Genomic DNA, 26,868 nt, shown 5'->3' with positions numbered 1-26,868 from the left:
CTACTCGGAAAATGATTAACGGAAAAATTACTTTATTAAACATACATCCATACCATATATACTTTACCAATATTTTCAAATAATTATATATCTTACCATTTTAATTAAGAGTTTTCTATCAAAAATTGAGGAAGATACACCTAGATATATGTATTTGTACTACTAGATACACTAAAATAGGGATAGGGAGAGCAAGATGGGGAGGGAGGCAAATTACATAGTCATGTATCTCAAATACATGTGAAGCATACTAGATACATAGATATATGTATGTATCTGGTGTGATTCGCATGTATTTGGAATACCAGATATATATGAGAATATTGCGAGATGGAAGGAAGGTGAACAAATTTTTTTATGTATTTTAGATACATGCAAATCCACTTGAAAATATATATAGACATATTACAATGTGTCTAGAATAGTGATAACTAACTATGCTTTGATAAGATCATCCCACGTGATTTAAAGTTGAAGTTATATCTTTGTACAAATTTCATAAATAAACATTGATTTAAAATCAAAATTTGAAATCAGGCTTCCAAATTCTATGCCTACTTAAGATAGTAACTAATATCCTTCCTGACAGTAAAAGTAAAATGTTTCATTTATCAATCCAATAAATTCAAATGAAAAAGGGCACTTAGACTTACCGTAAAATTTTATTTAATTAGACAATTAACTTAGGATTCTCTATTATCGTTAGGAGTACAAGTTGGGCAACCTATGTTCCTATCAAACAATTTTTTCATACAATTTAAGTGAAACATATGTTTTGCATGACATCTTTATAATTGAGGATCCTCCAAATATATCTTCTTCACATAGTTTGCAACTCTTAGTTGAAATAGTTTTTGCCATGACATTACTATCATTTTCATTTATTTGCTTGTATATGTATGACATTTTAATCTTAGCACCAAAGTCCCAACACGTAACGATCATCAACGAGCACAGAACAATGGCTATATTTATGTGCCAATTCGATCAACTCATCAACGATCACTTTGAATTCGAAGATCAATGGAACTTGACAATTTCTTAACTGGTCGTGTATGGCTTGATGAGTCTTTTCTGGAGTCTTGAAATCTTGAGATTCCATAGTGAAACATGTTGAGATTGGTGGACATTCATGTTTGTATTGTTTACCAGAAATATCATACAAAAGATGTCCGATTTCGCAAATAAATTGAATTGCTACTAATTCAAATGCAAAATAATGATCGAAATTTATTGGGGGGGGGGGGGGGGGGGGGGNTTCTGGCCACCCTAAGGTGTAATACAAATTGGATTCTTCATAAGCAAAAATCTTCATGGTAAATTAATTAACTTGACTAAATATTATTAGATGGGTTAGGAATTTATAGATATTTCAATCCTAAACTTTCTCTGAAAAAGGATTTAAGTGTTTTACTATAATTAAACCTAATTAAACTTAGTAATAGTTAACATGTATGTTTTCTAACTTGGTATTGTAGTTAACAAATTTAAGGTTATTCTATGTTGAAACAAAAGGAGTGAATAAATATGAAAAGTTGTGACTTTTATGAAGAGTTGTGGTTTTTCTGAAGAATTGTGACTTTTTGAAAGGTTGTGACTTTTTCGAAGGGTTGTGATTTTTCGAAAAGTTGTGACTTTTCCAAAGGATTATGAATTTTCCAAAAGATTGTGGCCTTTTGGATAAGGCACAATAAACACTTATTTACACTACTTTTGTTGTCTATAAATAAAGGAGTTTCTCTCTTTTGTTACTACGGAAAATCTGAACTAATTCTTATAAATTTTCTGCATAACAAAATGTATTTTTCCAATTCTAAAAAGGTAAAATGGGCTTTAGATGATGCAATGTTTCCTAAGTAAGTGTTAGAAGTTGAATGAGAATATCATGCAACTAATTATATTGTACTTAATTATCACTCATTATTATTATCAAATGATAATAATCAATTTATTAACAAGAATTATTTTGAGCTAGTTGACAGTAGCGTTTACCAAACATTTGTTTGGGGTAGAATGGTCTTTACGGTTTCATTAAAGTCGATGTACGATAAAGTAAGAAAAAGTAAAAATATGTACAAACTTAGAGGTCTACCACTTGCATTTCATGAAGCGGTCAAGGAAATTTTGGGGAATACCTTGATTGAGATATATACGTGAACTATTGTGCTCATCATCTCTAGCCAATACTCTTGCACTTCTACATGTTTTTGTAATTTTCAAAGTGAACCCGGGAGTTCCCCCAAACACTTCAGCAGCGCTTCTAACAACAAAGTAAGCCCTCATGAAGCGGTTAAGGAAACTCTAGGGAACACTTTGATAGATTTATTCGTAAACTATTGTGTTCATCATCTACAACCAATACTCTTGTTGTCTTGCACTTCTATTCGTTTGTTGTAAATTTCAAAGTGAGCCCGGGAGTTCCCCCAAACACTTCAGCAAGGCTTCTAACATCAAAGCAAGCCCTCATGAAGTGGTCAAGGGAACTCTAGGGACCACCTTGATAGATTATATGTGAACCATTTGTGTTCATCATCTACAATCAATACTCTTGCACTTCTATTCGTTTGTGTAAATTTCAAAGTGAACCCCGGAGTTCCCCCAAACACTTCAATAGGGTTTTTCAAACAACAGTGTAAACCCTAATGAAGTGGTCAAGGGAACTCCAGGGAACACCTTGATAGACTTAAAAACCATTTTTGTTCATCATCTCCAACTAATTAGTAGTATAAATACTCTTGCATTTCTACTTGTTTGTTTGATGTTGTTAAAACATACATTCCTATTTATAACATTGTTTTGCTTAAAAAACTCCATGCCAAATGTGAAAGTGGGGTTTGAACTAAGATATGGGGTGACACTATATTGAATGTGGCTGCAAATATGGGTAATATTAAAGTTTGAGAATATATCAGGAAAAAAGTAACTCCTTCTTGTCTTTTCATCTCATATTGTACTTTTTCTCTTTTTCTTTTCATGTCTTCAAGTTTGGGTAATGGCTTCACTTGCTAATTCTTATACCAAAGTTTTAACTTAGTAGTTTCTCATTTATACTTTTTTATTTCGACTAGTATTTTTTAATTTTTCAGAATTATTTTATATATGTCAAATTTCTTTTAAATGCATTTAAATACAAATTCACATCGTGATTTTTAAGTACTTTGACTCTTGTGCGACGGAGGGGTGTATATTTTTATAAAGATATTCCAAATATCTTATCCAATTTGCTTTATGGTTGATAAAATAAAAAAGTGTAAAAAAAATATATATATATAACGTTCATGATTCAATTTTTTTTGTTCATGAAATGTTCTCTCTTTATTTTGGTAATTAAAAGCTTAGACATGTAATTAGATCAAAGAATTCTTCTACATTTTTTGTAAATTGTTGAAAAGAATAGAAAGAATATTAGATGACCATTTATATTTATATTTGCCTTCACTTGGATAACAATGAAGACCAGGTTCAATATTTAAATCTCAAGGAGTATATTCTTAGCATTATGAGCCTAATTGTTTGTTCCAAGGAATATTTCTTGTATTCATAATTACTCCTCCATTAACTTTGCACGTTTATTAAGAAATAATGATTAATATATTTTATATAATATTTATATTAATTGGCAGTTAATTTTAATTTAGATCTACTGGAGAAATGGTTACTGAAAAAACTACTTTATTAGACACACATTTTATAGCATATATACTAAATTCTACTTACACTTTCAAAAATAATTACGTATTCTACTAATTATTAGGAGTTTTCTATCAAAAATTGAGAAAGATCCTAGATATATACATGTATTTTACTACACTGAAATAGAGAAAAAGTCGAGCGAGATTAGTTGGTCCAATAAATAAATAATTGGCGTCCACTTGATGTATGTAATAGTACTAATCCGCTAAACACCACTAGTAGGCATTCTACGATCACTACAACAGTGCTAAAATCTTTATCGGCATTAGCTAAATTCAATGTCGCTGAAGGCTTTAGGGACATATATAAAAGGTGTTAATTGCCGCTAAATATTATTTTTGATGCAGTGAATACCACTTCCCTATAATAATGAATTAACGCATATATAACTAAGTAATATATTTACTCTGCTGTTTGATAAGATCATTCCACGTGATTTAAAGTTGAATCTTTGTACAAATTTCTTAAACAAACACTGATTCAAAAAAACTTGAAATTAGGCTTTGGAATCCTATAATTAATTAAATGCCTACTTAACAATTTAAGAGGTAAAAAATGCATTTTTGTTAGATTGAACCTAGTTAAACTTTTAAAAAAAAAGTACACATGTGGATGGCGCGTGTGTACAAACATAATAACTTGGGTGGTTGAAGGTGCCACGTCAGCATAAAAGTGTACAAAAATTTATTTTTTTTAAAAATGAGTTCGGAGATAAGAAGACCCTAGTTAAGTTTAGATGTGTCTCTAAAATTTTGATCATAGTCTAGAGGTACTTGTTTCTTATCTTATCAATCTAACAACCGATACAATTTAAAAAAAAAAAAAAACTTAACACAAGTATAATCACGGTAAAAGTAAAATGATTCATTTATCAATCCAATAAATTCAAATGAAAAAGGGCACTTAGACTTACCATAAAATTTTATTTAGACAATTAACTTAGGATTCTCCATCATTGATAGGAGTACAAGTTGGGCAACCTATGTTCCTATCAAACAATTTTTTCATACAATTTAGGTGAAACATATGTTTGCATGACATCTTTATAATTGAGGATCCTCCAAATATATCCTCTTCACATATTTGGCAACTCTTAGTTGAAATAGTTTGTGCCATGACATTACTATCATTCTCATTTATTTGCTTGTATATGTGTGACATATTAATCTTAACACCAAGTCCCAACACATTACGATCATCAACGAGCACAGAACAATGGCTATATTTATGTGCCAATTCGATCAACTCATCAACGATCACTTTGAATTCGAAGATCAATGGAACTTGACAATTTCTTAACTGGTCGTGTATGGCATGATAAGTCTTTTCTGGATTCTTGAAATCTTGAGACTCCATAGTGAAACATGTTGAGATTGGTGGACATTCGTATTTGTATTGTTTACCAGAAATATCATACAAAAGATGTCTGATTTCACNCATCAACGAGCACAGAACAATGGCTATATTTATGTGCCAATTCGATCAACTCATCAACGATCACTTTGAATTCGAAGATCAATGGAACTTGACAATTTCTTAACTGGTCGTGTATGGCATGATAAGTCTTTTCTGGATTCTTGAAATCTTGAGACTCCATAGTGAAACATGTTGAGATTGGTGGACATTCGTATTTGTATTGTTTACCAGAAATATCATACAAAAGATGTCTGATTTCACAAATAAATTGAATTACTACTAATTCAAATTCAAAAGAATGATTGAAATTTATGGAGGGGTTTTCTGGCGACCCTAAGGTGTAATACAAATTGGATTCTTCATAAGCAAAAATCTCCATGGTAAATTAATTAACTTGACTAAATATTGTTAGATGGGTTAGGAATTTATAGATATTTGAATCCTAAACTTTCTCTGAGAAGGATTTACTATAATTATTATTAAACCTAATAATTAAACTTGGTTTAGTAATAGTTAACATACATGCATGTACGTTTTCTGACTTGGTATTGTAGTTAACAAATTTAAGGTTATTCTATGTTGAGATTGCTGGGTTTATAAGATGTGAATGGAAAATGAAGATTTGTGACTTTATGAAGAGTTGTGGCTTTTTTGAAGAGTTGTGACTTTTTGAAAGGTTTGTGGCTTTTTTGAAGAGTTGCGACTTTTTGAAAGGTTTGTGGCTTTTCTGAAGAGTTGCGACTTTTTGAAAGGTTTGTGCTTTTCTGAAGGGTTGCGACTTTTTGAAAAGTTGTGTAACTTTTCCAAAGGATTGTGAATTTCCAAAGGGTTGTGACCTTTCAGATAAGGTACAGTAAGCACATGTTACACTACCATTTGTTGTCTATAAATAGAGGGATTTCCTCTATTTTTTAATCACGGAATTTCTGAACTTCTTCTTCTTCACAACAAAATTTAGTATTATAGTGTACTTTGGTCCCGTTGATGACACCATTGATTTTGGTGTTGATGCATTGGTGAGTAAAATCGCTCTATCCTGAGAGGATATATTCCTTTAATCTTGAATATTTGAGGGGATAATTTCTTTAAGGACACATTACACATTCAGTTGGCTCAATTTTCTTCTACTTTTCAATATTAATTTCTGTTTTTGTTACGAGATTCTGTTTTCCTTGCTAGTTTCTTTTTAAAATAGTTTTTGTCGCTGTTTTTTGTCAAAATAAAATTCTCCTCCTAATGCAGAATGTTTCTTTTATTTTCTTTTTATAACAATCTTTTTATTATATTTTAAAAAGAACATCCTCCGTAAAAAAATAAAAATTAAAAAGAACTTTTTTTCCTATTTTTATGGACAAGATCATATGTTTGCTAAGAATGTGGGATATCCAAATATGAACTTGGAAAAAATAGAGAGAAGAGAAATGAAGAAGAGCCGAATTCACAATCAATGACATAAGTCCAATAAATTAGTAACCAATACTCATAACAATCCATCTAACAAAAAATACAAATAAAAAAAACATATATATATGTACAATCAATAGTAAAAATAAAATGTTTTATTTATCAAACCAATAAACTCAAATAAAAAAAAGGTACCTAAACCTAATTAGGGTTTCCATTATTGATAGGAGTACAAGTAGGGCAACCAATATTCCTATCTAACCAATTTTTCATACATTTGAAATGAAACATATGTTTACATGACATTTTTATAATTGAAGATCCTCTAAAAATGTCTTCACATATATTACAACTCTTTTTGGGAATATTTTTTGCCAAAAAATTCCTATCATAATTCTCCTTTATTTGCTTGTACTTGTGCAACATATTAATCTTAGCACCAAGTTTCAACACGTAACGATTATCAACGAGCACAGAACGATGGATATATTTATGTGCCAATTCGATCAACTCATCAACCATCACTTTACACTCGAAGACTGGAAATTGACATTTTTTTAACTCGTTGTATATGGCAAGACAAGTCTTTTCTGGATCCTTGAAATCTTGAGATTCCATTGTGATAGACGTTGAGATTCGAGGACGTTTACGACTTGTCTTGCTTTTACCTGAAAGATTACGCCAAATATGTTTGGTTTTGCAAATCAACAAAATTTTGATTAATTCTAACGTAGGACGACGATTTTGGGAATTTTTGGAATTTTTGGGTTTTGTTTTAGACCATCCAAAGGAGTAATGCAAATTAGACTCTTCATAAACAAAAGTCTCCATGGTAAATTAATTAACTTGATAAAAGATTGTTAAGTGGTTTAGGAATTTATAGATATTTTAATCCTAAATTTTCTCTAAAAAGGATTTTAAGTGTATTACTATAATTAAACCTACTTAAATTTGGTTTAGTAATAGTTATCGGCTTATCGCTTATCATGTATGTTTTCTGACTTTTAAAATATAATTATGATATAGAATTTTTATTTTAAGCTAAATTTTTAAAAAATAAAATGATACTCATTTGAATTATTTTATTTTATTGACCAACCCCACTTAATCCGACCCGCTAAAATTATATATGAGAGAGATCTTGTATTTATTGGTGATTGAAAAAGGGTAGTTTTGTTTTTGTGAAAGGAATTAACATTTAGATCTATGTTAATTAGATAATAGCACTTCGTAACCTTATATAATTAACCTACTATCATAGGTTAAACTTCTTTTAAAAAGTTAATGTAGTAACTAAGCCTTCTTAAACACCAAATAATCATAGTGTTTTTTTAGTTTAGACGGTACAAAATAAATCATAGTGCTTTTATCTCTTACGAGTAAAAATAAAATTTTCTCATAAAATTGATTGCAACGACACTACTACAAAACGAAATCATTCTAAGAGTGGGGGAAGTATGCCTTACTTGCTAAATCCCGAGGCTTGCTCAAGTGGTTGAGCTCCTTCACCAGATCAATAGGTTAACCATTCAAATCATGTTGAAGGGTAAGTAAGAACACTATAACTCGTTTGTATTAGTATTTTTGCATAATCAAACATTTCAAAGCAAACATTAACTTAACATACAAATAGATTTTGCCTCAAAACACACATTCTATATCAACTCAGCAGACAACATGCCTAGAACTTAACAAGACAACCCTATATCTAAAGTTTAGCAGGTACAAACTCTTGCAATATTTCCCAAGCAAAGTGAAAAGGCACACCATCTATCTATATCTTATAATTTAGTTACTTTCAAACATCAAAAGTAGGAATATGAACATAATGAAGTTTTGTTCTGTCAGTGATCGATCCCCGGGTACTACTTTCCTGCTACATCTGAGATTCTTGCAGAGTTACCGCTTCCATTCTGCTCGAGTCATCTTATCTGAAATGATAAAGGCAAAAGTTACATGCGTAACGTCAAGTAGATGCATTGTATAAGGGTTCACAAGACATACATTAATCTCTTGATAGAACCTAGGACCAAATATGAAATATTTTTGGTTAGGCAATTTTTCTATCGTTTGAAATTAATGCACAAGTAGTTCACTTCATACTCCACAGTGAACTACTCTGTTTCAGAACTCTGTGTCTAATCAAACTAAGACAAAACATACTGAAATGGACGAAGAGAATGAGTTGGCACTTAAATACTCACCAGTACCATCCCTTGAAGATGATAAAGATCTATCGATCTTGATTCCTTCTTTGGCACTAGCTTGGACCAGCCTCTGTACCCGTGGTGATGGTGATGAACTCAGCTTTCCATTCATAGGGGACGGCAAAGAATGACGTCTGGTTACGGCATTCTTCTCTGCCACATCTTGCCCAAACCTTGGTGAGGCTTGCTCTTTCAGCTTAGCTTTAGCAGACTTGGTTGGAGCCATGTAGCTGGGCACCTTTCTTGTCGTTGGCGTAGTTGGCGTACTTGCATCGACATCATGCTTTGCAGGTAAAGAAACTCTTCTGTTAACCTTGTTGCTCTCATTCCCCTCTTTATTATCATGGTTAGTACAAGAATCCTCATTTGCAACAGGAGTATCATCCTTTTGGTTATCAGTGATTGGTTTTTGATCCGCAGCATCAGTAGTTGATTTGTGAAGAGTATCAGATACAGAAAGGATATCCAAACGAGAGATAGTATCATCCACCACTAGCGTTTCTTGAGATGGGGCCACATTAGTAGAATTTTCAACTATCCCTTCTGAAATTTGCAATGGTTCATCAGATTTCATGCTTGATAATTTGTCATGACTTTGCCTTTTTCGCTCGGTATCAACCTCAGACTGAATTGGTTTTTCCAATATAGGGCTGGACATTTTCTTTACACCATGTTTCACCTTCTTAATCTCACTTCCAGGATTCTGAAGAACAGAGTTTACCAGATGACTTGATTTCTTCTTTTCTGACCCTGAAGAAGTGGAATGATTTGAACCGTTCTGCATTTTTCTAGAATGTACTTTCCTCACACTGTGCTTTGACATAGCAATGTCTGCTTCAACATTTTGATGCTTTTTTCTTGAAAGTGTTTCCGATTTAGGTTGTGGTTGCCAAATCTGTGATATAGTCCAACGGACTAGCCATTCCTGACTAGAATTTGGTTCCTCTGGACCATAATGGAGGTGTAGAGGCATTACAGTAGGTGATGAAGCAAGTAGCTGAAATATACCATATGAAAAGATTGTTCAATCAGTGGATCGGTCAACTATAGTAACAATAACCAAGTAAAAACGAGAAAAGTTGGTTCTTTCAAATTCAAATGAGACATTCTTTTGCACTTAATGCCTCAAAATCTAAAAAATACTAATTTTAGCAGTAAGGGGAGTTTTCATGTATGCAAAACTTCAATATCTGGGTATCAGCTTTTGGTTATTTAGAGATAACCACTTGTCTTATGGGCATATTCTTCCCTCTAGGTCCAGACAATGCAGGAACAGTATGGAAAAAAAAAGTAAGAAAAAATGGCGAGAAGTTAGATGTGTACCTTTGTAGTGAATTCATTCTTGGATAGCTCCCGTGCTAGTTTGGATGCATTAGTTCTCTGATAATCCAATTGTTTAGCATCCTAATGATGAAAGGTACCATAAAAAACTATAAGCCATTGAGCAAGTCAAGACTCATAGCAGAACAGTTATAAAAAATGGTACATTGAACACCCTTGGAAGCATATAGTCTAAGAAACTTGGATTCCTAAACGTTGTAATTTCAAATCACAATAAGCCTTGATACCATTAAGTCAATTTGGCTGTGTTGGAGGGTAGCTCACAAGGTGTGAGCTCCTCATCCTTCACCTTAGATAGTACCCCCTCGCACTTCCTTTTCAGTGAGTCCCGAAAAGAATGACATTTTTATATTAAGTGACAAAATAATTTTAAAATTTACATTTTAGCCTTGATGAAATGATTTATAGCTACAGAAATTTCTCAGGCTCGTTTAGACACAAATTTCAAGAGTCTTTCTTTCAAACACCTTCACATAAATTGGGGCATAAGGAGTAGTAAATTTTAAAAAGTCAATTTGGTAGGTTACCTGTTTTTCAAGTCCTTGTTTGGTTACCAATTCACAACCAATACTGGAACGTCTAATAATCTGGCCACGGATACGTGCTTGAAGTTTGACAATGCCATGTATACAGTATAATGTAGCAACAGCCTGCCTTCTGACCAGATGGCCACGTACTGCAGCTTGTAGCCTTATGGTCCCCTTGAGGCTGAGAAATGCTCGGCGAGCCTTCAGAGAGACCATATCAGCATTAGTACAGGTTAAATGTTCAAGTTAAATTAGATATCAGCCCATTGTCATAGAAAATTTTCTTAAACATCAAAGGTAGCAAGATCATGTCAGAGGTAAGTAGTCAAGTCCTTTCATAACACTCAAATCATTTGCAAAATTAAGGAAACACATGAACAGAGAAAAGGTTAAACTATCAGTCACATAAAGTCTAAAATGCATCCATCGGGAAAGCACTATTCAAAGCCATTTGGTGAACATTATGAAGAAAACCATTAAGACCTTCAAGGGTTGCAAGAATCCAAATGTCATCAACACGTAGATTCAACGTGGCTTTGGAGCCACTGGAAAACCCGTTTTGTTGGTAGTATATGAGCTTGCTGATGATGGTCATTTTCCAAGATTTATGTCTCAGAAGAGATCGTTTTCTAGCAATTCTAATGTAGCATAACTTCCCTTCTTAGGAAGTTGTTTACATCTTTACAATATAGTCTTGTAAAATTTTCAGCATTCTTCCGGCATTCTGCACCTTTGTGCAAAAGAATAGTTTATATAGATAAACCCTACTAAACAAACATGGACAATTGCATGTCTTGTTTAGGTTAAACTATGAGAAAAACTAGCAGATGCTACAACTTCCAGTCTCTTAACATCTAACACTTGTCAGTTGTCTCTAACCATTTTAACAGAAAATCAAGACCTATTCATATATGTTGCTGAAAGAACAATACAAATAAAATCAGCTCGTACATTCATTAACCACAAGAAACGAGCATAGTAGAGTTAAAAGCTGTGAAAGTAACTCGCTGCCACAATATTGAAGTGGAAGGGGAAGACATCGAAAGGTAGAAGATAAAGCTTGCCAAAAACAAACATAATTACTGAAATTGTAATAGAGAACACAAAAAAACCAAAAATATTTTAAGACACCAGTAAATCTATATGGTAAAGTAATTACCAGATAACCCCTAACAATAGCTTGTGCCTTCGTAGCAGCTTGCTCAAGCCTCATTTTCTCAGTATCCTCGGGTAAGGTAAGACAAGTATTTTGTTCGTCTCCATCTCGCTCGATAGAAGGGAGAATCACCTCATCAGTGACCTCTCCTTTCTCAAAGTTCGAGTCTTCTTTTATTCCACCAGAATTACCAGCAACTGGTTCAGATATCAATGGCAGATGGACAGACGAACTGGACAATGCCGCATTGGTGGAAATTACAGATGCTTTCTCATTTGAAGATTTCTTTAAAGAAAGAAACAGAGATTAAAATAACTTATTAGAAATAATATGAATAAAATAAACCCCACACGGGAAAGAAGGATAAGCAGAATGAACAAGTAATGCTTGTGGAAAATTGTTCTCAAAGAAACATATCCTTTACAAGTTGCCCTGTTCAAGTTTGTTGCATTGTGATGATAATACTGTTTTCGTGGCCAGCGACCATAGGTATTGACATTAGGGCAGAAGACAAGGTTCATTTTCATGAATGTTATTCACCAAAGTAATTAGACAGCTCGCCTTATGGCTTGCCTCAAAAGAATGTCCACTTCCCCAAAAAGTACTACCATGGGTTACGGCCTTACGCCATGCAAAGGTTCTACAGGCAACAATTTTTATTTTTTTGTTCTTGATGAGATGAGGAAAATTCCAATGGCAACAATTTTACATTTCTCAGTATAAACCTTACCCAATTCTATTCCAGAAGGAGCAAAAAGTTAGCTACTAACTTGTGAATCCACTAAACACTAAAGTAGTAGCAATTTCGCACTAACAAAAGAATAAAACTAGCTTTTAACTCTTGACAAACCAAAGTGAAATATGGACAAATCCACTTTACTATAAAGCAGGCAGATAATAAGCAAAAGGCAGAACCAGAGGGATAATTCAATTCAATACAAAATTGGATCGTATCTCCTACCTTTGATGTGCCAGATTTGGAAGACTTTTTCCCTGGCAGCAATGACCTGAGCCACTTTCCAGGAGATTTTCCCATAGTAATAAGTTTGATGCCCACAACGTAAGAACCTTGTGAATAATAAGTTTGGAAGGTTCAAAAGAGCTCTATATCAAATAAGCACATGCAAACTTGCTGCAGTAAGTAGCCATTGATGTAATATAAGCCATTGATGGGGTTAAAATGTTTATCTATGTGTTCTTTTTTCCAAAACTAAAGCACAATTGTGATTCTGCATATATAAAAGTGAAGTTGCATAACAAAAGTCTAGAGATCCGACAAAAAGCCTACCATCAGTGATCAATTTAGTGGATTAAAAGAGATTGTATGGTCAAAATGAATGTGGTAAAATAAAGATGATTGATTGTCAATATATCCTTTTCTTTCAAGGATCTAGAGCCTAAAGCCTAATTGGTTTATCAACATGCCAACAAATAAAAGAAGAGAAGCAACAACTACGCCTCAGTACCCAACAAACTCTCACTTACTATGTTTCTCCAATTAAATTCATCTCAAACCAACAATATACAAAATAAAATAAATAAATAAAAAGTAGTATCAGTTCTCTATATATTTTATCTAAAAGACTCTTAGAAAGCATAGGATATTAAGTAAGCATAGTAACATGACTAAAACATACATAGACATCTTTTCATCCACTGTGCCCTATCTTTCTCTAAGCATGCATGGATTCCAAGAGATTCAGGTTTTCCAGACAACTTTTTTCCATGTGATTTGAGTTTACCTCGTCACATGTAACATCTTCGCTAAATAAGGTCACACATACAAACTGGTGCATCTAGAGATCGACACGGACATGACCAAACCATCTCAAGTGATCTTCTCTCATGTAAGATTCATGAATTCAACACCTATCCAATGGGACTCTACAAACAATCTCTTCCAGAAGAGGAGAATTAGATGCTTCGCAGACTTGATGAGTGTAATAGAGAAACTTCCTTCCTCTAACATTGTGTCAGGGGCGGATGCAACAAGCATGCAGACACTGGGTTCATCTGAACCCATTACTTTGACACAGAGTGTAAATTTATATGCAAAAGTTTACTAAAATAGTAATAAATAGTAGATCTGAACCCATAATTTTAAACAATGATGGATACTAAAAATCTTAAAGATTGAGCCCATAGATTTTAAAATTTGGATTTGCCTCTAGTTGTGTTCCTTTCCTCCTTTGTGGTTCAGGAATGGAGAAGGGAAAGCTTTACTTACTCTAACCCTGGTATCACCTATAAGGCTATAACACATTGGATGAAAAACCCAATAGAAATGGATACACAAGAAACCAACAACGTGATACTTTTATTTAATTCCTAAAAAAATTTAGCAAGTGTAGCAATCCCCTTCAGCAGAAAACCCTACCACCAAAGCACTCCAGCTACATCTTTCAGCTAGGTTGCTCGGACTCTTCAAAAACATCAAAAGCTGCATGTCGGATACTCCAAAAATACGCTATTTTTGGAGAATCCGACACGGGTAAGCAACATTTTTGTAGAGTCCAAGCTACATAGTCTTTCAGGACATCCAATTTCCAATAAAAATCAGAGCCCCAAATGCAACAATGTTGAAACAGTTGAGTATCAACAGATTAAACCTTGCACATATAATTAACAAACATTACCAGTAACATCTAACATTAACTATTTTACAAAAAAAAAAAAAAGAAGCAATCAGTATTCTCTCCATTAGCTTCAGAGTAAGCTCAAGAATCCAACATTATAAATCAAAACCTGAAGTACATTGGATCTACAACTTACCTCAAACAGCGCAAAGATTGTAACTTTAACAAAAACCCTTGTTTAACTGCAAGAAATAAAAGTGAATTTAGCAAAAAGAAGTCCAAAAATGAAAAGGGTCAAGAGAAAAGGTACATAAAACCAAAAAAAACAGCTAAAGAATCAAACTTTATTTAATGAAAGATCTGAAAAAAGAGTTAATAGATAAGTATGAAGTTATGAAGAGAGAGAATCCACCATTTTTTGTTCATCTGCATCTTCAAGAAGAAGAAAGTAGACTGAAACAAACGGCACTCAACAACAAGCAGGGTAAAGTTTGTTTTTTTAAAAACACCTGGAAATTTGGTACTGTCTCTGTAGTTTGTGTGTAAATTATTTTTTGTTTGTTTCAGTTTTTCAAGATATTTGAAATTATCCCAAATGCCAAAAAAGTGAATTTTATTGGGCTCAGCTAGGGGTTTTTCTTTAGGGGAATTTTGCGACCAAACATGTGATATGTATTTATAGTTTGGAGAGAGAAAAGAAGTTTGTCGAGCAAATCAATTGTGATTGTATCAATTGATATATTGAAATTAAGTCAATGTACATAATTTATGTAATTTACTTGTCAAGATTGTATGCATTAATACCGTTATTAGAATGAATGAATACAAGTTAATAACAATTGTGATAGTATTCATGTATACAGTCTTATTGAGCGGACAGGTACATCATGACTTCTAAATCAAAACAATAACTACAAATGGTAATTATGTTTCAAACTAGAAAAAAGGGTGAAAAGTACTCCAATTTTGGCCGAAATTACTGTTACGATACCAAACTTTATGGAGGACCGTTTACCCCCTGCACTATTTAATAGTGTATTTTAAAGGTATATATGTGTCCACGTGGACACGTTACTATTTATAATTATCCAATATTTATGATGTCCACGTGGGCACATATACCTTTAAAATACACTATTAAATACTGCAGGGGTAAAGGGTCATTTCCAAAGTTCGGTATCGTAACAACAATTTCGATCAAAGTTCAAATATATTTCAGACATTTTTCCCTTCAAACTATAGTTGTTTATGAAATTTCAAAATATAGCAACTATGTATATACATATAGGACAAATTTGCTATAAAAAACGTAGCTTTTGTAATAATTTAAAAATATTACTATACTGATAATTAGTGGACTTAAATTGTTATATCATATAATTTTCCCTTTTCTCTCTATATAGCCTTTAGCAATGGGGATTCAAACTAATTTTCTTGCGCTCAACCTGAACCGCTAGGAAATATGTATCATATGTGTTAAATTATGTATAATTAGTATATAATTTATGTATATTGAATAAATAATAAATTCGATCCGCTATGGGCTATGGCTATTATTGTAAAAAAATTCCATAACGTTAAATCCTAGTCCAAATGATTGAGGTCTCATATTTTGGCCCAATATTGAAACTTAATAAGTACAAAAAGTGTAAATTTCATATATGACATATATTATAGTACTATTTTCAAGTTATAATAATAGATTTAGACTTTCAAGTTATAACATTAAAAATTTCAGGTTATAATAAGTTAAAAAAAAAAAAGAAATGTTTTTATTAATTGGAAAAAACTTTAAAAATAAATAAAAAGATAATAGAAAATTAAAAAAAAACGGAATTAGAAATAATAAAGTAAAAAACTGAAATTGTGGGCTGTAATTTAATTTGAATTTATTGTAGATAATTAATGATTAGCATGAAATAAGGGATCCAAATTAATTAAGAATATTCAGTTTCCTTAATTCACTCTAATTTGTTAAAATTAATTCAAAAATCTGATTTTAAAAATCAATTTTCATTTATTTAATAAATGATTAATCTATTTATGATTTTTTATAATTAATTAATAATATGTAATTAATAAGGAAAAAATGAAAAAAAAAACGGAAATAGGGGTGTCAATTAAATTTGAATTAATTTAAGATAATTATTAATTAGCATGAATTAAGGAATCTCAAACTAATTAAGAATATTTAGTTTCCTTAATTCGATCTAATTTGTTTAATTAATTCAAAAATCTGATTTTATCCATTTTTCTTCCACGTTTCTCTCTCTTCAATTTTCTTCCAGAAATTTTGTCACTGGCGACTAATTGAAGTTTTTTTTTTTGTTTGAAAAATCCTATTTTTTTTGTGATGGACAACTACTTATCAATATTAATTAAACATGGCGGAAGATGGGATCCTTGAGGTTAGTATTTTTAATTGTTTACTATTTGTATTTGGATTTCAGTGAAATGAAAAAAAAAATGAAACTGTAAATCATATTTTGTGATTTTGTTTTTGTACATCATCACTATATTGAATGTGATATATTTTTTTGTATAAACAATACGTTTTGTTCATAATACGTATTAACTGTTGTGAAATGTATAATATTAGTGATTTTCTGTTTTTGTGATTGTTTTGTGTATTTTTTTTTCTTAAAGTATAAAGTAATTGTATATTTATGAATGAATTTAATAGAATTATTGGAAAGAAATTTGTAAGAAAATGTGTTTCGTAAGCTGTAAAAAAAGTTATTTGGATTTTTGACGAATTGTATAACAAGTGTTTTAAGTTGGTATTAAATAATAAATTTTAGTGTGTTATATTAGATGTTGTCATTTCTAAAGTAATTAGTGAGTTAGAAATGAATTATTTGGTACGATAAGATATAGATATTTGTAATGTATGATTAATGTTGTATGAAATGTATATTAAGAAAGTATGAAATTTGTATGAAAGCATGTCCAGTAATCTGAAAAAAAAATTATTTGAAATTTTGACGAATTGTATGATAGGTGTTTTAAGGTTGTATTAATTTTGAAATTTTATTGTTGACATTTTTGTATAAATTTGTGTGACATTAATGAAGTATTTCGTAAAAAAAATGCACATATTTGTTGTATGAAATTTGTATCAAAATAGTATGAAAGTGTTTGGAATGTACTATTTGAATGATATTTGTATGAAATGTTTTTTGATTGAATATAAAAATTGTTTTGTAATATTATGTCTGTCTGAATGATATTTGTATTTCGAATTGTTTGTTTATAATGTGAGACTAATTTATATTTTTTTTAATGAAACAGGGAATTATGTCGATTTTCAAATGGAGGGGGTTTGCTGATGTGAAATTCAAAAGGTCAAAAGTTACATGTAGTAGATGTCGTCAAGTTGGACATAACAGGAAAACATATTCAAATTATCCTATGCAAAAATAATGAATGTTCATTTGTTAAGACTATATATATTTTTTATTTTTTTTTGTTGGTTATATTAATGTTTTGGTTTGATATAAAACATAATAATTTGTGTTTAGCGTACTGGTTATTATTTATACACTGTTCATTCAGTTATCATACAGAATGCATACTGTTATAAATTTAGTGCTTGATATTGTGTTTCAATTTATACACGATTCATTCATTAAGTCCACAAAATTCATACATTTGTTACTAAAAATTGTTCCAGATAAAGTATATTGTATATATTAGTAATAATTATAAAAAGTTAATTATGTAATTCATTCCAACACTAGTTTAAGGGTTGGTCATACATATATTAATCATATTTAATTCATTAGAAAATAAGACAAATGTGAAAACACAATTCATAACATTTGTATATAAAACTCATACCACGATTAAATATAATGTCCAAACATTTAATAGTAAAGTCATAGTAATAGATTTTATACACGTGTCAACTAATGAGTGATCATATAGAAACACACTCATACACTGTTCATTCAGTAATCATATAGAGTGTATACTGATACAAATTTATTGTTAGATGTAGTATTTATTATTTATACACTATTCATTCATTAATGACACAGCTTGCATATCGTTAATGATAAAATTTGTTCCATATTAAAGATATTGTATATATTAGTGACTAATTTAAGTTGTAGTCGGACATATATAAATCATATTTAATTCAAACGAAAATAAGACAAAATATAACTATAAAAATTATACCATGACTAAATACAAATATCCAACATTTATATTGAAGTCATAGACATATGCATATAAAATGTATTTCATACACGTTTCATCCATTCGTTATACAAATTAAAAACACAGTGCTTCTTTAAAAAATAGTGTATCAGAACTGTATAAAGTTTGTATAATGTTTTTGTCCTGAACTTATAATATCCAAACATAATAGGTTAGTGCATGTCAGTCACCATGTGTACAATTAACAACACAGTGTTACAATTTTTAGAACATTCAAAAGATAATCAAAAGGTGCAATCAACTATTTTGATAACATATTGTACTATATATCATCAAATACTTAAACAAAAAAGAATTATCCAAAAGTTAAACAGAAAAAAATTATCCAAAAAGTAAAAAAAAATAATATGTAATTCTTAACCAGTGAAATTTGTCACTAATATTGACAGGAATAATTACATCGTCAACAGTGTCCCATGGAATGTTGGCAAGCAATTTGAAGCCTCTAATGCACTGTCCAACATTCTGGTTGGGGGAGATTGATCTCATGCCGCAATTTGACTCTCTCCACTGTTTCTCAATATTATTGACCCACGATATAAACCAACAATCAATAGTGTTGTATGATAATGGACTTGAAGAGTAATTAGCCTTCTTTCGCAGATAATACATAATGCTATTAACATGTTGTTACCAACAAAATTCGAATCTAAGTCGGAATCAGACTCTGGAGGGGTTTTAACAAGTTTTTTCCCCTTCCTCTGAGGATTGCTTAAGGGATCTCAGTCTGTTGTAATCTGAGGATCTGATGAAAGAGAAGCCTTTTCACTGGAATAGGCTTGTTGAGATACTAGTTCAAGACCTTCTTTAATCTGTAAGAGAACATGAGAAATAAGAAATCTATCATGAATTTGAAAGGAAATTCCTTCCAACATATAATGTCATTTAACATTAGACTTGCCCCAGCAGACTGGGTAATCAATTTTGATGTTGGACTAGATGAGAAAGAATGGAGAAAGTTTGATAGTGGGTTGTGGGTTGAGTCGTGTGAGAGTGACGAAACGTGTGGGATGGTGGTGTGATCAATGATTGGGGATGGTAACGATAAACAAGGAAAGGAAATCCCTAAAATTGGATAACTGAAAATTTGAAGTAAAATAAAATTAATTAATAATAAAAAACTATAAATAGATTAATAATTTATTAAATAAATATAATTTAATTTAAAAATAAATTTAAATTTAACTGATATGTCATAGCCCGTAAATAATCTGTTATAAGCAAGAAATTTTTAAAAGTAGATTTAAAACCCGTAATATTTACTCTTAAATGTGTATATGAGGTGATTTTTCCGTACAAAAACTTCTATGAGACTAACATATACTCTTTTGTCATGCATCATTTGAAGTAGTATACAAAATATTCTCATTACTAAGATCATGTAAATTGAAATTTTAGTAGTTGCTTGGAAATAATTTGGTTGAGATCTGGGGAAAAAATATATTTGAATCAAATTGAAAATTAATGTTGTATTTGAAAACAAAATTGAAGTTTTATGAAAGAAGTCAATTGAGTCAATTTTTTATTCAAAATAATCCAAATATCACTTATTTTTCTTAACTATGACAATCCAGTTATCACTTATTACGTAAAATGATCAGTCAACCAAAGCCTCAAAACATTGAGATGAGCTCGCATCTAAATTTCGAAATTGTTTACAAGAGATTTGAGTTGATTGGATAGAAAACAAACAAGTATGCAATGTATAAATAACGCATATACACATCTTTGATACATAGTTATTATACATATAAATAACACATTATTTATACATTATGTAAATAACACAAAGTATATACATCGTTAATGCATAATTACACATTATATATACATGATTATATACTATTTATACAATAGCAATATATTATTATATGCATATCGATACATCATATATACTTATGAAGTCTGTATCAAAAATAATTTTTGCCACATATATATATTGATAAATAACCTAAAAATAAATTCTAAAACTTATCTTATAAATTTGAAGTTGAAATATTGGTCATTGGTATATTTAAACTTATCTCTCGTCAATCTTCACAGTTTTTGGGTACAGCTGGAATAACTTTTAATGAAATTGAATATAGAAAAGAAAATGTTTTATTCTAATAAGGGGGAAAAAAAGGAATTTACACTTTTTTGGATATTTATTCGATTTAAATTTGGCTTTTTTGACTTGTATGTCCTAAAAACAGCTAATGTTGTTTTATTCCTTCTTGGATCATTATGACTAAGATATATGAAAGAAATAAATTATTATTCAATCACAACTTGTATATGATTTTCAAAATTTATTTCAAATTTACATTATACATCTAAGAGATTCGTTATCTATTTCAAAATTTAAAATGTATATAAATGTGAATATTATATAATTGAAGGAATTTATCAGTAATTAGAGTCTAGAGATCAATAGTTGAATTTCAAGTAAGATAACACGTTTAGGATATTTCGTGTAATTTTTCTCTAAATATGATATCAAAAAGAGTATATAAGATCTCAAGTTGCATTGCCACGACATTTGAACTAGGTATGCCTTCTTCGATTCAATCAGAGGCTAATTCGTTCAGTGAAGCGATTGTTTTAGTACTCTTTAATTATGATCATTTAAACTGATTCAAAGTAAGTACTCCTCTATTATTAATCAAAGGTATTGAGTTCGAATTCTGGGCATGAAGTCGCTTTTGATAGGAAGGATTTTACCTCCAAAGTGGAATTCCTTGCACAAATCTGAGTGAGTCAAATCCCAAAGTGATACTTGATGAAAAAAAAAAATGTTGATACAAGACACTTTCGATCTCGAATTGATCCACTAGTTCTTCTCCAAGTTCAACCGTGAGAAGATTTAGTCCTATCAAAGAGCTATCACCCCTTATAATGTCTTCACAATTCACATCATGTTCGCAGGGTAGGGCGGGTTATAGCTTTTGCGGGTTTGGGGCGGGGTAGGGTGAATTTAAATATATATTTTAAAATTCTCGTGGGCGGGGCACGGGTTTGAGGTAAAAGTCTTTTAAATTCGCTGATCTACACTAACTTTTGCATCAATTTTTTATCTGTTTGATCACTGTTTGGTATTTTTTTTTCCTTTCAGATGAAAAAATATTTTTGAATGGCCAATAAATTAGAAAGGAAAAAAAAAACTTGTTGACATATTTTGTTTCTTTTTTACTACATTCAACAATTTGTTTATTACGTCATATGTAATCAATTCAAAATTATCAAAAAAAAAAAGTTACTGGCGATTTGGAACAGTATAACATATTAATTTTAGAGGTTAAAAAAATATTAAGCAATTAAAATAATTTAATTTTTTTGGTTAAACACTTATTGCATCTAATATTTTTTTTTTTTTACGAATTATAGGATGCGGGGTGGGGAAAAGCGGATTTATGTAGGGTGGAACGGGGTGGATTGAAACCAATAAATGATGCTATGCGGAGCGGGACAGAACGGGACGGGCGGATTATAATTTTAGCAGATTTATGCGGGTTTGCCCCACAATCATCCCGCCCCACTCCATTGTCATCCCTATTCACATGAACTAAATATTTATCAAATTTTCTTTTTTTTCGTGCCTATCAATTGACAGTGAAAATAGGTCGCTATATATAAATCTAAGTTCAATTTTCAATGATTCCCTTTTGCTTCCTTGATCAGAAATATGATTTTATAAAACTTAAACTAAGCTTGTTTTTTTGTTTTTATCCAATTGAGAAGTAGCATTTTGACTTATAAGAAACAGCTAATACTATTTTTGTCCTTCTTGTGATCATAATAACAAAGATAATATAAGAACAAATAAATAATCCATAGTTTCAACTAATCAAAGATCCATGATTTATTTAGAATAAAAAATATTATACACATACAAAAGTGACTTTAGTAAGGTACTAACCAATATTAAAAAAAAAATTCTCTACTCAAAGGAATCTAAGTAATCAGAGATTATGGGTGACAATTGAACAGATTAACTTAAAATTAGACTAAAAAGTCTAATAATATTTGAAGGAAAGTCTCAAAGTAACACTTTCTAATTATCGCAAAATCCATAAATAGCTACATTTTAATCCTTATAGTTGAAAAATATTAATACTATCACAAAATTTTAAATTTTACATATGAAACTTTAAAGATATTATCAAAATATTCACTCCAATAATTTAAAACTTCGTGAGACTGACAAGTTTACATCCACATCATCATACATCTCTCAATCAATTCGGTGCAAAATGATGAATTGCATTAAAAATGCAAATAACAAATTGTTCTTAATTAAGTCCAACTTTTCTAAGTTGCGAAAAGTTCTCTAAGTGGATAAAACTATATTATTTTCATTTAGTTTTACTTATTCATTTTGAACTTTACACGTATTTTAAGAAATAATAATAATTAATATGAATATTTTTATCACAATAATTGTATTAATTGATATATAGTTTCAAGTTTCAACTGATGAGAAATGATTTAGACAATAAATAAATAATCTTATGTGTAAAATAGAATATATTTTTTTAATCATGTTTTGATATATTATAAGTGACAATTAAAAGTAAAAAAAATATTTTTTAGAATAATGAACAAGTATGAATACGAAACATATGAATACCTCTAAAGTCCAAACGTATTAAAATACAAAAGTGAAAGAAAACAAAAAATACAGATAGATGCATTAAAAGAATGGCAATACTACAGTGAGTACAGTACTTGGTTTTTTTGTTTTGTTTTGTTATTTTTGGAAATAATATATATTCCGTCTTAATTACTCAACAAAAAGTAAATTATTATTTTGCTAAATGCCATAAAACAAGATGAGAAGATTAGGTAGGACTAAAACGTCAAACTACACCGACACAAACACCAAAAAATCCAATATTAAATGTGACTTGTCACTTTTTTAAAAATAAATAAATAAATTGTTTCGAGAGGAGTTTTTTAAAATATTATCTAAATTAAGATCGATATAAATAAAAAAATTATAATAAAAAATTAATTAAGACCAACGTATATATACAATATAACTTTATGATAAAATAGTGTTACTTGATATTTCTTGAACAAGCAAAACTTAGCCTGAACCCATAATACTAACACTCCATTAATATGTTTTAATGCGTTTTTAACGAAACTCAAACTCAAACACACCTTTCAAAACACTACTCTATTTGCTAAGAAAGCGCAAAAAAAGAGTGAATGGTGAATTTTATGAGTAGGTACATGAATACTTTGCATTAGGCAAAAGTTTGAATATTCAAAAGGAAAAATCTTTTTGGCCAGAATTTGATCAGAGTGATATTTTATCTATGTTATTTTACCTTTTTAAATATTTTTATCCTTTTAACTTTAATATATTTTAACTAAAATATGAAAAAAAGATCAATTTATTTTAAAATTAAAAAATATTATAGCTTTTTTAATTTTCTAGCCAAATTTTCTGGCCATTTAGGGCTTTCCTATTCAAAATATTTATCCGTTATTCAGAAAATAGCTATAATGTCTTTCTTTTCCCCACTTGATCATCATGTTTCCTTTAATTACTGGCCCACCTAATCCGAATGAAGAAAATATTATCTATATTTTATTTATTTATTTATTTTATAAAGAGACTTCGTATGACTTTTTAACTAATCTCCTATGAAAATGTTTATATAATTAAAATAATATTTATAGTGAACAATAAAATCAAACTTTTTTAGAGTTTTATTTTGATTTTTTAAAATTATATTTGAGTTTTTATTTTTTTATTGAAAGACAATTAAAATATTATCATAATTGCTTTTATATTTTTTTCTGAATATAAATCCCTAGGTTATTTTTTATTTAGAGGAAAAATTTTAACTTCTATAAATTTAAGTTATTCTTCTCCTACGAACACAATAATATTTATACGATAGTCTTTAAAAGAGTATTGTTTAGGAGATATCTTCTCTCTCGACTTTATGTATTTTACATTAGCTTTTATATTATGTAGGTTATTTGATTAAATTATATTAAATATTACGTATGTTTTTTAATATGAATTCTTTTTGTTATCTAATTTATCATTATCAAAATTTATAATTATTAGCTTTTACGAGACATCTGATTAGACTCGTTACAAATATATGATGGAAGGGATGAAATTTTTCCTCCATAAACAAGAGAAATCCATTTTTATCATATTATATTATATGAAATCAATAAATATTTAATTCTTTTTTGGATGTGGAATTACTACTACTATTTAACCAGGTGTACAAAAGCATTCATTGCGATATGATTTTTGGAATTGAAGTTTATTATCAAAAATGATTATTTAGTTTTGTCCTTTGTCCTATTTTTCCTAAATTTAATGATTAAAAAAAAACATTTTTTTGTGGTGTCATAAAAACTCTCAATGGGCATGGCCCGACCCTATTCCAGGGACCCGCTTCCCTTGTCTAAATATCCTTCATCTTTCGAGATATTTTATTTTAGTTTTCACATGTTGTTCGATTTTTTCATTCGGCTAGATAAAATTTGAAAATTCTTGATGGGAGTGTTTCCTCCCTAATAAAATTCTACAGTGTGTGAATTTGCACTAATCAGACTTTAATGAGAATATCCAATATTGAAGGTGAAACCAAAAAAGAAAGATTAAATTATGAAAAACTTCACTTATAGAGTTCATGAAATTCATAATATTTATGTCTCATCTTTCAAGTTTTGTCAATAGTTGAACTTACTTTTAAGTTGGGAGTCTTAATATTTAGCTAGGGCCGAAATTATAATGTTATGAATAACTTTTTTCGTCTTAATTTACAGGGTTAATACCTCAGATGATCACTCAATTATCCACTTTTGCCTCAGAAAGTCACTCAACTTTTAATTTTCACTAAAAAGTCACCATGTGAGTGACTTTCTGAGGAAAGACTGGATAGTTGAGTGACAATTTGAGGTATTAACCCTAATTTACATAGAAGTTTAAGAAAGTAAAAAATAATAATTTAATTTTTAAAACTTATGATCGAAAATTAGTCATAGATATTTGTGTGACTATAAATCATCTCAGTAAGGATTTAATGAGCAATTTAAAATTAAATTATTACTAAGTATATAAATGTATTGTTGTAAAATTAACTAAAAAAAAAAGTGTATCACTAGAAAGTAAAGTTTTCCTAAGAAAAAATTGCATATATATGCACCTCACATTCCTTTTATAAGTTAAAGAATTACACTTATATAAATGCCATCATTATTGTTAATTTCATCCATTCTTAGTTTTATTTTATATGTATTCTAGCTTTGATTTTGCATAAACATGCTTATTATAATGTCAAATTCTTATATTTTAATCAAAATTTCAGAATTAATCAGTTATATGTAGGGTATGATGAATCTCTCTATTCAACTGTTCTCAACGATTGCAAAGTTTATAGTGATTGTCAACCTACCATAATAATTATTGATTTAGAGTTTGAAAATAAATGTATTTTGCATAAATCATATAATTACAGGAGCATTTATTCAAGCTCCAATTAAAACCATATTTAATTTCTGTCAAAAAAAAAGGAATTTTTTCATATCATAAATTCATAATAATGATGTGCTTAGCAAAGGAGGGTGTTTGAATCAATTAGTTTCAATTAATGGTAGCTACCATTCTACACCTCTTTAGCATAGAATTATTGGTTGTAGTAGACCCTTGGATAGTGACAACAACAAACTTTCACTAAGACTTTCTTTCTTCTTTTACGATCTGAGGTGTCTGATATTCGTATTGAAATTTCCAGAAAAAAATAACAGATTCATATCAAAGTTTCTCAGAAAAATTTGAATCTTTCATCTATTTTTGAATCGTTACCCGGGATGTCTTGGCTAATGCTTTCAACTTTCAAAGTTTGATCTCAAGTGTTCGTTTGATTTTTTTACTCAATTTTTAAACTAAAAATTTATATAATAATATGGATGTTAATAGACTCGAATATCCGTGTAGAGTAAGATTTTGATTAATCTCATTCTGGTTGTTTTAATTGGAGAGAAGTATTTATCTAAAAAAATTATTGTCATCTCATCTATGTGAAGCATTGAATTTGATGGTAGACGGTTGACGATACGATCGATTTTTCACCCAATTCTTTGCATTATATATCCTTGAAGGAAAAGGAGAATGCTCTTTAAAATATGATATCATCAAACACTTCATTATATTCATATTCAAAATATTTAGTTAAATGTAAAGAAATTTTATGCATCACATCACGATACTTTATCGATCAAGATAGACTAAGTCATAAGTCAAAGAACTTTAATGCTAAGTATAAACAAGACAAACAAGTAGAATACTAGTAGTAAGTAAGGAGTAA

The 26,868-nt window shown here is 30.0% G+C and overlaps 1 protein-coding gene across 3 annotated transcripts; it reads right to left on the bottom strand.

The window, feature by feature from the left end:
- Nucleotides 1-8,064: 8,064 nt before the first annotated feature.
- On the bottom strand, nt 8,065-14,887 carry LOC125868293 (protein IQ-DOMAIN 31-like). 3 transcript variants are annotated; one of them, XM_049548931.1, is made up of 8 exons: nt 14,733-14,887; nt 14,517-14,562; nt 12,706-12,812; nt 11,748-12,029; nt 10,589-10,789; nt 10,044-10,124; nt 8,718-9,717; nt 8,065-8,444 (listed from the first exon to the last, which is right to left on the bottom strand). In XM_049548931.1, exons 3-8 carry the CDS (start codon nt 12,778-12,780, stop codon nt 8,413-8,415), a joined length of 1,671 nt encoding a protein of 556 aa, XP_049404888.1. In that variant the 5' UTR covers nt 12,781-12,812; nt 14,517-14,562; nt 14,733-14,887; the 3' UTR covers nt 8,065-8,412. The 3 variants fall into 3 exon arrangements, with proteins under 3 accessions (XP_049404888.1, XP_049404890.1, XP_049404891.1); XM_049548933.1 differs by having other exon boundaries at nt 12,706-12,876; nt 14,733-14,873; XM_049548934.1 differs by having other exon boundaries at nt 12,706-12,848; nt 14,733-14,873.
- Nucleotides 14,888-26,868: the final 11,981 nt, after the last annotated feature.

The sequence above is a fragment of the Solanum stenotomum genome, chromosome 6, assembly GCF_019186545.1.
Source record: "Solanum stenotomum isolate F172 chromosome 6, ASM1918654v1, whole genome shotgun sequence".
In the NCBI taxonomy this organism is placed as follows: Eukaryota; Viridiplantae; Streptophyta; class Magnoliopsida; order Solanales; family Solanaceae; genus Solanum; species Solanum stenotomum.
The sequence above is the reverse complement of the archived record's forward strand: the minus strand, read 5'-3'. Positions and strand labels throughout refer to the sequence as shown.

Coding starts and splice junctions, on each gene's coding strand:
- LOC125868293 (XM_049548931.1), bottom strand. CDS start 12,780: ATGGGAAAATCTCCTGGAAAGTGGCTCAGGTCATTGCTGCCAGGGAAA. Junction 12,030..12,705: donor CCAAATCTGGCACATCAAAG/GTAGGAGATACG, acceptor CTTTCTTTAAAG/AAATCTTCAAATGAGAAAGC. Junction 9,718..10,043: donor AGAATGAATTCACTACAAAG/GTACACATCTAA, acceptor GGTATATTTCAG/CTACTTGCTTCATCACCTAC.